General features: G+C 42.6%; 1 protein-coding gene across 4 annotated transcripts in view; it reads left to right on the top strand.

Annotated features, from left to right (window-relative positions):
- Positions 1–257: 257 nt before the first annotated feature.
- The window catches only part of dmxl2 (Dmx-like 2), a 39,155-nt gene continuing 26,907 nt past the window's right edge, over positions 258–12,505 (top strand). For 3 of the 4 annotated variants that reach the window (XM_068568810.1, XM_068568755.1, XM_068568820.1), the window contains exons 1-11: positions 258–665; positions 6,121–6,246; positions 6,504–6,575; positions 6,699–6,777; positions 6,979–7,123; positions 9,719–9,785; positions 9,904–10,076; positions 10,893–11,073; positions 11,176–11,356; positions 11,794–12,012; positions 12,109–12,380. In XM_068568810.1, the coding sequence (XP_068424911.1) occupies positions 579–665; positions 6,121–6,246; positions 6,504–6,575; positions 6,699–6,777; positions 6,979–7,123; positions 9,719–9,785; positions 9,904–10,076; positions 10,893–11,073; positions 11,176–11,356; positions 11,794–12,012; positions 12,109–12,380 (1,602 nt within the window). In that variant the 5' untranslated portion in view covers positions 258–578. The remainder of the gene's footprint in view (positions 666–6,120; positions 6,247–6,503; positions 6,576–6,698; positions 6,778–6,978; positions 7,124–9,718; positions 9,786–9,903; positions 10,077–10,892; positions 11,074–11,175; positions 11,357–11,793; positions 12,013–12,108; positions 12,381–12,505) is intronic. The other variant, XM_068568801.1, reaches the window with a different exon arrangement.

Here is a 12,505-nt window from a genome sequence, read left to right as displayed (position 1 = left end):
CAGAGCTGCAGAAATAATCACGGTGCATCATTACAGTAGGTTATGAGATCATTTTTGAGGGAATGTACACGATTATATAATCACCGTTGTGTTTTCTATTAAAAAATAACCTCACTGAAACACATAGTAAAACCCAGAAGGTGTCATTCCCTTTCTAGGTCGCGCATTTCTATGACCATTCAGTCGTGCCTGGACAAAGTCGGGAACGCGCATGTCAGGTTTAGCTGCAGAGATCCCGCTGCCTCTGCTCTCACGATTAATCGTGAGGCTGGTGTGTTGACAGCTAGAGGCAACGGGGGCGGCCGGTTTTACGCTTTTAAATATATGACGGGACCGGGTGAAATTACATGTGTACGGACCGCACACTAAACACACCGCCGCCGAGCCGTTTACGGGAGAAAAGACGACGCCGCCGCCGCCGGGCCCGACGACAGCGTGAACGTTAACTGATGGAATTCCCGACCGCTGCTAGATGGAGAAACCAAAAGGGTGGACTTGGTTATTAATAATTTAAAATAAATAAATAAAACACCCCATCTGCTGCTAAAAGATATATTTAAAAAAAAAAAAAAGAAAGAATGCATCTGCATCAGGTGCTGACGGGAGCTGTGAACCCTGGAGATTGCTGCTATTCGGTGGGAAGCGTGAATGACATTCCTTTCACGGTGAGGTTTTATTTTGATATTGTGTACTCAAGATGACACCCAGTGAAGCTATCGGCTGGCTGGCTAGCTGGTGTCCCATTTGCTGTGAACGGGATGTGCTAGCTAGCTAAAGCACTGGCTAGCTGGGTAGTTTGCTAGCTGCCGCACTGACAGATTCACAAATAGTGAGTCGAGACTACTCGGGGCATCTTTTATCGCTCCCTCCCTCACAAACACACACACGCACACACACACACACACACTCTTTCATTTACCTTGACAGTCAGTCAGACGTTGACAAGCTAACATCCTCGAGCAGATAAAAAACTGTAACGTCTGTGCACCTAGTTAACTACTCTTTTCGGGGGCAATGTTGTGTTATTCATCAACCCGAGACGGTCAGTTTACCGCTAGACACTCAAATGACCTTTAGCTGCATCTCGTTACGTTGGTATTACTGCAAAGGGAATCCCTTTTTTTGCGCATACACAACATTATTGGGAGATACACGCAACGGGACACGCTCCGAGGAGATTTCGCAGTGCACATCTCAGGTGGCTGTGGTTTGGACAGTGCGCACCGCTACGGGATATTAAAAAGAGAGGAAAAAGAGGCTGTGTTGTGTCTGGTTGCAAGAACTAGCTAAGCTCGCTACCATTTGGCGTTAAATCCTGCTCACGGATCATTAGCTCGCTGTCATCCCAGCATCAGCTGCGCCAGCTGTGACGTAGAGAGCCATATATGGACACATGAGCTGAGGGCTGGATGGCAGTGATTTGGTGTTGAAAATATCATGTAATAACAAAACGAGGTGCCATCCGTCATTATTTAGGACTTTAGTGACTTAGAGTACACGGACAGCTTGTTGGACTTACATCAGCTTATAGCACAGGTCATTTGTATGCTGATCAAACACCTTTACCTTTGAACCAAATCCTGTGACTGTTTATTGACTTCTTTGGGCTATGCATTTTCTTTATCTGCCTGAGGTCTGGCAACCTCAGCAAATCACATCCTGTTTTGCGATGGCAAATAGGGGAGGGAAAAAAATGTGCTCAATAGTTGACAACCCCAGCAAATGTTGTAGCTCTGTTACTATAATGGATCCGTTGAATTAAGGGTAGAGTGTAGTAGAAAGCAAAACTGTCGCGTCCCGAGTCAGCTCTTGTATTGAGAGTAGAAGATGAATGATGGTGACTGAATTAATAGCTGGATGATCGGTCATAACATCCAATGAAGCAAACCCCTCAAAATCCATACATGTTTACAACAGAGATTATCTAGAATAACATGTAACTGAAGCTGAGAAGTTGTTGTCAAAAAAGATTCAAAAGAGAAGAAATAGGCTTTTACTTTGGAATGTGTCATTGAAATCAGACAGAGTACCTTTTTAGTTTAATATGGAAACACACGCTATCTCTGCCATGTTGATTACTACATAGGGTTTAGCCATGGTGTCAGTCACAAGGACCAGATTCATTTATTCCTTATAACCCTAGTTCATACTAAAAGTAGTGTGAATGCATTAGTTAAATTCTGCCAATGCATGCTCACAGTAAATGTTTGAGCAGCCATGTTGCTCGCCTCACGCTGAGAAACATTTTGAGACTGCCTAATGGCTGCCAAATCTCGGCTTGGACTGTTCCTGCTGCTTATTAGTCAAGTAATGTCTTGAGGTGGTTTTATTCATTTATTTATTTTTCCCGGAAATACAGACACTCACTCGTCAGGCCTCTAGCAATCACTCGCTTCTCTGGATCATAGTGTGGCAGTTCCTTCTGTTAATTTCTGTTAAACTATAGTGAGAAGTTGTTTCCTATCTATCCTGACCCCGACCCCAGATCAACACTGTATGAATGTAAACAAGCAGCTTTGTACCGAGGGTCATGCTGTATCTGCTCAACAACACAAGACAGAATCAGTTGTGAAGCTCAAGCGTTGCAGGTTGCCACAGGGGGCCGTTCTCTGTGCCTGGTGTTTTCTTTCTGTGTCTGAGAGGGTATTTGAAGAACACTACACATTACGTCCAATACAGTTACACTCACATTGACCCTGAGGCTCATAGGCCAGACCCTGACGGACATACACGCAGACACACACACACACACACACCTCAAGTACAGCTGCCATCCATGCACTCGTTCAAATGAGCAAGCGTGAAGCCAGAGCTTTATTCCATCTACATACAGTTTGGTTCTGACCGCTGTGATGGCCTTCACAATGTTGCATGCTCAACTTTGCGTTGGAATGACAGTAAAACACATTTGCCCTGTCACTGCCAGTACAGTGGGCAAGTGGGTGGTGGATATAGTTCAGTGTTGAAAACTCACTGTTGGTATAGTTGAATGACATGTGACAAAACTGTCATTTTTGACAGCGTTAAACAAATCTTGTCTGTCTATATATTTAGTATGATTAGTGTCTGTTACATTGTGGAATTTGAATACTTTAGACTAGATGATAATATGAGGAAGACTATTTTTGGGCCTATTACAGTGCTTTTTGACCTGTGGTTGATGTTGTAAATGTTGAAACAGCCTAGTGGGTTTGATATGCAGAGCTGCATATGTGTGATCCACTAAAAATAGAACAGCACGTGTGAACTACAAAGCAGAGAGAGGGAGAGGAAGAACACACTCCCATCGAGGCTCCATATTCTGCCAAATTATATTTTACTGATGGAAATGTTTTTATCTGCATCTCGATCAGAATACAGACATCGTCACATAATGTAAGATAGAGATGTTGACTGGCTGAAGGCAGATGGGATTGTCTTATTTCCTGTCTGGGAGTTTTCTAGTTTTTGTGTATTGTGCAAGATTTGTGTTGCTTATTGCTTCAGGCAAATACTGCATTTGTCTTATATCAAAACATGAGTGACCATGAATAACCTTTTTTCAATTATGTAACCCAACATAGTAAAAAAATAACAGAAATTTGAGCAAAACCAAGGCATGGATATGGATCAAAGCCTTGGTGTTGTTTGGCCTTTTAATGGCCACTGCTTCAGTGGTGATGCAGAGCATAACAAGGTCCATACTACATAATAGGCCTGTTGACCGTGGGATCAAAGTACAGGTCTATGTGATGGGCTGTGCATTGACTATACAGTACAGAGGGACCAGGTTACTAAAGGCCAGACCGGATCAATTCATGTTTTTTAAATATTTGCAGTGAGGTTTTTTACTACAGCTTGCAAAAACCGGAAAATGGTACACATGGGCGCAGCTGTGGAACATGCTCGCATGATTGCATTAGACAAAGGGAATGAGTGGAATTAGGTGGAAAGGCAGAAGTGATGTCTCACTAGCTTCCTCTTATCTACTTTCATTATCAAAACACATGACCTTACTTCAGTCCTCTAAATCTCTAACTCACGCACGGTGGTTTCCATTATTCAGATAGTACTTAAGTTGCTCCTGCAAGATGGATTTCTGTAGACCCATCTCTGGCTACCTTTTTTAAAATGCAGCATTGGGACATCTGTGAGCCCATGAGGAGCGTTATGGTGGTGGCATCCTCCCAACAATGTAAAAACAAATCATGCAAACTGTCCATGACCCCACTCGACGGTCAAAAAACAATGAAATTACATTGCAGTTGTAACCACTTTGTCAATTATAATATGTTACAGAGAGGTAATATTTATCCAACAGCGGCAACGTTCGTGATGTGTGCAGCTTACATGACTGACAGGAGAGAAGCCTTGCCGCTTCAGGGTAGTAGCAGTACATTCATAGACAGAATCAGTGGCCTCTTCATGCTGTCTGCTGCTGAATTAAATACAGATCCTGACAGATAGCTCAACATTACATTCATTAGAATGGGCATCCAGCAGGCGTTCGTGTCTTCATGTCATTTGCCTTTTTTAATTTAAATACATTATTTGTTGAATAATAGTCATAAGAATTCTCATCTTTTAGTTGACTTACTTTATAAATCCTTCAGACTGGCTATCAAATACTATTACCATTCAGGCGATACATGGAGCCATGCACACAGATCTGTTCAAATCTAGTGTTTATTATTGATATAGGAGATGTATGTTTTCTAGTAATGACTGTTGAGTATCTCATTTAAACTTAAAAGACCTCAAAACAAACATAAAAACTAGTTGAATATACCAACAGCATTTTAGTCCGCACTGCTTATGCTGCTAAATCTCCCATCTGTAATAAGTTGGGTCAATTTTTACCACGATGCCATGATGTATAATGCTGCTTCTGTTAGTGAATCATCCAACTTTGTACTGCCGTCCCTCCACACTTGTATGTATGTATGTGTGTGTGTGTGTGCGTATGGATTTGTGGATGTTGAAAGAAATACAGGACACACAAAACCAAAAGAACAAAGCAGTGATGATAGGTCATCCTGTTTAAGCCAAACACACTTGTGCTCACAGTGCCAACCTGGCGCAAGGGCCCACCCACCAGGTCCAGAGTAGCTTGCTGACAAATAGTGTAGAATAGACTCACATATTATCTTACGTGTGTGTGTGTGTGTGTGTGTGTGTGTGTGTGTGTGTGTGTGTGTGTGTGTGTGTGTGTGTGTGTGTGTGTGAAAGAGAGAGAGCGCGAGACAAAGTACAAAGCAGTCCTTGACAGTCCGTGACGGTGACCGCTTTTAATTCCAGCGGTAATGTGCAGGACAAACGCCGCAGTAATAGTAAAGCGCAGAACAGGCCTCCCTTCTTTCACATATCCCGTTATAGTGTTTAAACTATGATCAGAGCTTACAATCTTCACGATGTATCTTTGCCTCGGCTGTCACGTTATGTTATACAGCTGGCTGTAATGGTGTCCCGCTGTGTGACCCAGTGGTTCCCAGCCTCTCCTCCTGTTCTCCTGAATAATGGAAGACACAAGCCGTCATCGTGACTGTACTGTGGCTTACCAGCTTACCTCTCTGTCAGGTGCTGCTGCCACTCTGCACATGGTTGCCAAATGCCAGTGAACACCAGTATCAGTTTACCTGGCTGCCCATGATCCAAATTTGAGTGTGTGTTTTAGCGCCCATTTAGTGAGGGCAATTGTATTAGCATCGTTATACTTATTGCACACGAGTAGGTGTTGTCTTGTGTTTTACTGTCCTGTTATGCGGCTGCTGTGCTAGTTTTATCCTGCCAATGCGTGGGGTGGTTGTTTCAGGTAACTACCATACTGTGCTAATACTGATGCAAAAGGTTCCTTCTAATGCAATTTATATTAGTGCTATCATGGTATTAATAATTAATATGACATTTATTGTATATTTTATTTAAATGTATTCAGATGAAACTCCAAAGCAAGAAAAACATACTGGATGGATTTGCAAAGCAGTAAACAAACTATTACGTTTCTTATTACATGACTCATTGTTTTCCAGGCATATTATTCAAAGCATTAATGCATTTTGCAGTAATATTTATCATTTGTTTTTTTTCTGGTCCAATACATCTGATTTGATTCCTCTTCCTGTGCACATTTGTCTCCGTCAGGCCTACGGCTCGGGTTGTGATGTTGTGATCTTGGCCAGTGACTTCGACTGTGTACAGATTATCCCGGGAGCTCAGAATGGAAATATACAGGTGGGCTGTGTGGAGTGCTCCCACCAGCTTGGCAGGGTAAGTGTTGACTACAAACTCAAGACACACTCCCACCCGCAGTTTTCGTTCCTTCCGTGTATCAATTATGCTGAGCGAAAAGAAGTGCATATAGCCCTGCGTTTTGCTCCCGTCTTGCACTGCCCATGCTCTCCGCTCCTTGCTATTCTGCTCTCCCGCACCACTCCACACCTACCCCTCTCCCGTGGGAATGGTTGTGCAGAAGCACTGATGGGGTGAGTAATGTTGTGATGATGAACGCAGCTCTTTATTTTTAGATTGCTGCATCCTACGGAAACACAGTCTGCATCTTCGAACCTCTTTCTACCAACCCAAACAAACGCCACAAGGTGAGCATGGCTGTCTGGATTTCAGACATATATTAGTTGTTCAAAATCAATATCGAGTGAGCTCAACCACACTTGGGTGCCAATAACATTGCATGGTGTGTGTCGCTCTCCTGTCACTAACAGCAGCTTAACTATCAGTGGCAAAAGACAGGACAGTTCTTCCTCGATGCCATCACCTACAACCTGGCCTGGGACCCACAAGGTACGCCCGATGCTTTCTGTGTTTAACTGATTCACTGACTGACTGAATTAATCCACACTCCGCGCAGGCTCCTGTTACAGCCCCCTGTGGTTTGTCCGGGGCGACATGTGTTATATAAGAGTGACAGCGTGCATGTGGCTCTGTGTATTGTCGTAGTCCGCGTGGGATGGGGTGTGTAACATAGTGCTTTTGTGTCCACAGGGAACCGTATCCTAGCAGCAACCGAGCGGCTCCAGCTGTGGGCTCCTCCTCTGGCAGACGCCCTGATCGAGGAAGAGGATGGACAGTTGAATGAGGACAAGCCCCACCCTGTCCTCAATGACTGGAACTGTGTCTGGCAGTGCAAGTATGTTTTGTTGTTTTGCTTTTGCTTTTGCACATACTTGTAAAATGCTTCCGGGTTATGTGTATTCGATTCCCGTCAAGCAGACCTGTGTGTCTTCATTCCTTTTCTCCTTTCTGGACTTCACATGTATGAAGTCACTAAAAGCTTTCTGAAGCCAAGTTGTCTCAAGTAATTGTAATTTAAAAAATGAATTTGCTCATTATTGAAAATAACACATTTTCATGTCAGTTATGAGATTAAATAGTGAAGCACATTTTTTATTTGGAGCATTGAGGGAACGATGGAATATGACATGCTGGCACTGTTTCATAAAAACATGTCGGCAGTAGCTGTCCATACAAATTAATTTCAGACAGTCACTCACATGAAGGTTTTTAGGCGCCATTGCAAGCCAAAAAATTAAGGAATAAAATACATTTAAAGTGGCACATGTTTTATTTTTCTAGTGAAGAAAATCCACATGCGTATCTTCCTGCTAAGTCCATCGCTAATTTTCACCTTCAATGGTCAGATCAATTACCCATAGGGGCCCTTAGGGACCACATAATTAAGTAAATTACAAACAGTTAATTTATGCGCTCAAACCACCAGCTCAACTATGCAAAGCTCTCTCGGCTACTCGCGCACCAGTGGACAAAGAGCGAACCTTCTTAGACAAAATAAACACTATCAAATAACAGCATGAACATCAAACACATTAAACACATTGGTGGTTGCAAGCCATAAACATAACACCAACAATAATGATGTGCCTGATTTGAAAGGTTGAAATTGGGCCAAATATCTCATAGCGGCAAACAAATCTTAACCAACTCTACTGATCAATAAACAATGCAGCAGAACTCATCAGTCACTTGAAAAAATATCGACATCTCCTCTTTTTTCCATTTAAAGAAGAAGCAACCTCTTTTATTGAGATGACGCCAGTGTTTTTTTTTTTACTATACTATAGGTTTTGATGTCTTTAACTCATTGAACCTCTTTCGAAAGTAAGAATTAGAAAACAGGAGTTGGAACTGTTGGGCTGTGCGCCAGGGCCTGTTGCGCAATAGACGGAGTCAGCGTCAATGTGCTCTGTAATATGTTGGAACGGTTCCAGCCGCTCTGCCCTATTTTTCATCACATACCGTGCCCACTCTCCTGAAGCTGAAGCTCCATCTTCTCCTCGACACCTTCATTATTCACATCCCCGATGTCGAGTGACATTTGTGCAGCGTCGCTGATAGCCGCGCTCTCGCCGACCACGATCGCGACGTACCTGGTTTCGCATGTCTGCTCTCGTGGCCAAGTGATAGCACGGGGTCAGCATCGTATTCTGACAACAATGAAAGTGGCTGCAAGCAATTTCCCCCGATTCGATGAATCAATGTCTTCTTGTTTGTGCTGTCTCCCAACACGTCACGGTCAATCAGATGCTTAAATTTACATCCTGATTCCTCCTGACCTTCTCAGTGTCCACGCTTGTTTCTCTGCCCTTCTTGTGTTTCACTGAGCCAGACACATTATATGTCGACCAGCGAGCTCCAGTGTTTGTTGGCTCCTTTGTTTAAGTTGTTTAGAGACTGTCAAAACAGCTTTTTCATAGACCGTACTGTCTGTTGAAGAGAAAGCATGGGCAGCAAAAGAGTTTATCGGCAGTTGCCCAATGTTGCCTCTAAGGCTAAGATAGTGACTAAAATCAAGCCAAAATTATTATTAAAATATAAAGAAATAATTTGTAATCACATAGATTTTTTAAATTATAATTATGTCTTTTAATTAAATGCTATTTCAAATTTAAAATATTGTTTTAGCTAAACAAAAATGACACTTCTTAAAAATGATAACGCCCGAAGAGAGGGCTCTGATGGACGTCCTCTGAGCTTTATTCACCTCTAGCTCTGCTTTTCATGTCAATGTGTTGAACTCAAAGTGTTTATTTTTTAAAACTTAATACCATACTTTCGATTTAGCATGTGACGGTGCAGGTTGTATCCCTGCTGATCTCGGACCCTCTTCGTTTTGCTTGTTTCTGCTTTGTTTTTCTTGAAATGGACTCGGACTACAACTATACAAGTTGTAACTTCTTCCTAACGCTGCATAGACTCTAATGACGGCAATGTTGTACATAATATTTAATCAGGGATTTAAAAAAACTTTTTTTATCTATTTTTGCTATTTTATACTCTTGTGAGTGTGTGGCTTGCAGTGGCGGGCCGTGGATTTTGTCACTACGCCCGCTGTGCTGATCACGGACTATTCTTTTTTTCTTTTTCTCAACTTTGTGTAATAACTTTGTGATTCTATTTGGGCCAGCAGAGAAGGCTTAGCTGGCCGTGACGGCCCGCCACTGGTGGCCTGTGTTTTAAGCTGTGTAAACAGACCTATAATACCATGCAAATAATTGTTAACTGATGACACATGTGATGCTCAGGAAAGCCACTAAAACAGGGAAGTGCAAGCTCTGAAATGACCAGCAATGGATCTCATGCACAAAGTAACCAAAGATACTCATTGACTGCTGACGGGAGAACCGCCTATGTGTTATTTCTGTGGTGAGTCACGTGTGGAGAAATGAATATAGCTGACACTGTTTATGTCTGTGTTTCTTTCTAGGACTGCAGCATCTGTTCACATTGCCAAGTGGTCTACTGATGGGGAGTACTTTGCAACAGTTGGGAAGGTATATGATTCATGCGCACACATTGCGAAACAACCGATTGTTGAACAGTGTTTTTCCTGATTGTATGGCCCGTGCTGATGTGTTTTTTTTTAATTCATGTCCGTGTGTGCATACGCAGGATGACTGTTTACTCAAGGTGTGGTATCCCACCACGGGCTGGCGCTCGGCAGTGGTTGTCCACGACCCCTCCGATAAAAGGCCTCCTCCTGTTCACTTCTCCTTTGTTTACCTGGCCCATCCTCGCTCCCTCACCGGTATGTCCTGGAGGAAGACCAGCAAGTACATGCCAAAGTAAGAAAGCACACACATGATCACATGGGCAGGGTGGCCAGTGACATGTTCGGGGTTCATATGGTCATGGAAAACCTGGAAAAGTCATGACATTTTAAAATGGTTATTTGAAAGCCTGTGAAAGTCCTTAAAAAAATAAAATCCCCAGAGATTTAAAAAAAAAAAGTCATGGAAATTTGTTATATTCTTATGTTCATGTCGTTCATTTACACTGAGTTTGAAATAATTAATATGCTTTTTAATGAAAACACTCAAAAATATAAGCAGGCATACGATTGTCTCTCATTTATTTGTGTCATTTAAGGTTTACTGTCTGCTTTGGAATTCTCATTGTTAGTTTAAATACTACATTTTCTAACTTTTTTTATGTTTACACTGAGATTTCACTAAATGTTTGGTAATGGAAATTTGGTTAAAAGTCATGGAAATCCATTGGTCAAAATGTGTATTAACCCTGCATGTTACTCTTTGTCACTAAAGTAACATGTTTTTTATCCTGTCTGTTGAATATTTCTTCATCTATGAGAGCAAATTTGAATGGTTCAAAAGGGCAACATAGATAACACTTATTCCCAGTATTGAAATGCTTAGATATACTTTTCCAGACCATCGTTATGTCCACTTGTTCAATGTATGCATGTAAAAATGGTGAATTGGTGGTGGAAGCAGCCAGTCAGAGGGAGCTCTCTGTTCTGCTGTTCCACTATGTGAATCAGTGACTTTTTTAATGGGGTCTCTCCTTATATTTCATTTGAGCCTTCCCTTCAAAATTCATTACTGATTGCATAAGAGTTGAATCATCTCGTTGTTTTCTAGGGGTTCGGTGTGCAATGTGTTGCTGACGTCCTGCGAGGATGGTGTATGTAGGTTGTGGTCGGAGACCCTGCTACCGGAAGACAGCCTGCTCGGGGGACAGATCTCTGAGAACACACACTCCTTCAGCTCCAGCCTGCCAGGCCTGGCAGGAAATAAGGACAAGATCCAGCATGCTTTAGAGGTACACTTACTTAACACTCAGAGCTTACCAAATGAAAATATAAATTGCATACGATTTCTGATTAGCTCTTCTGTGTTTTCTTCCTGTGCTTTGCTCGATTAGTCAATCCATCACCTAAAGCATCTGCGCCGAGGCCGGCGACGATCCTCTGCTTTGGTGGCACACAGTGAGCTGCTGCCCTCTCAGCTCGGCACGCAGGATGCACACACTCACCGCCACATCGCTCATCACGCCAATGCCCTGTGTCACTTCCATATCTCAGCCAGTATTAACCCCAACACAGGTAAGCTCTCTTTGCTATACAGCAGATCCATACATATTGCACTATTGACCATGTTCTTCAGGTCTCCATCCTCTGTAATAGTGATTCCATTTCCATGTTGATTATAGCTTATATAAATAGCTTATGTTTGAAAATACATTTGTTGCTGATACACCTCTGTAGCCATTTTACTTTTTTTAAATGATGTCTAACAATTCTAAAAAACTGTTTAAAACTGAATTAATTATATAAATGGCTTTATTTTCATAGTCATAGTAAAAATGTATTTGGTTTTGCATATGATGTGCATTGTGCAACAACGAGTGATACAGCAGAAATGTCTTCTGTGACTTGTATTTGTGAAACTTTAGTCGACGCTTGAGTAATATTTTGTTTAGGCGTTTCCCTTTGTACTACTTTCATCCATTTATCTCTTCCTCCTCCTGCTTCCCTCTCAGATATCCCATCAGCGCTGGCTGACTCAACAGTGTTCAACCCAGACGATGGCTCTGGTGGTGGAGGCTTCGTCGTTCACTGGCTCAACAATAAGGACCTCAGCTTCACTGCCTCCATGGAGCTCTTTATGCTGCAGCTCCGTAAATTATCTGAACAGCAACTGGAACAGAGCACTATGGACCCCCTGGACCCCGAAGGATCCCCAATGAAGTTTGACTTTGGTATGACCCACAACCAATTATGCATTCCTTTTATACTCATTAGCTTAGAAGCCACATCATTTTGTCAAAGCATATTGTTGTTTTTTGGGGTTCTAGATCTGGACGAGATGTCTGACAAAGCGTCCTCTGAGCAAGGTGAAGAGGGGGAGCCGGGGGAGCAAGGAAGCACCAAGGCGTCCTCCCCAGGATCCAATTCCAGCATGCCTTTGCCCTCCATGCTGCTAGAGAGGAAGATGGAGACTCTGATCACAGAGTGGAACAAGAGCCCGGACATGTTGTTCACCATCCATCCTACGGATGGATCGTTCCTGGTTTGGCACGTGAAGTACTTGGACGAATTCAACCAGGGAATCTTCAGACAGGTTCAGGTGAGCAGAACCTTTTAGGGCTTTAAATTAAATAGTGATTCAATTGCTCATTCACTCACTTATACACACATAGTGGCAGCAGTTAAGCTGTACTTAAACTTTTTCTCAAATTTAAGGTGACTCAG

Source organism: Clinocottus analis, unplaced genomic scaffold, assembly GCF_023055335.1.
Source record: "Clinocottus analis isolate CAN_PGR_092001 unplaced genomic scaffold, fCliAna1.0.p SCAF_1, whole genome shotgun sequence".
NCBI classification, from domain to species: Eukaryota; Metazoa; Chordata; class Actinopteri; order Perciformes; family Cottidae; genus Clinocottus; species Clinocottus analis.
The sequence above is the reverse complement of the archived record's forward strand: the minus strand, read 5'-3'. Positions and strand labels throughout refer to the sequence as shown.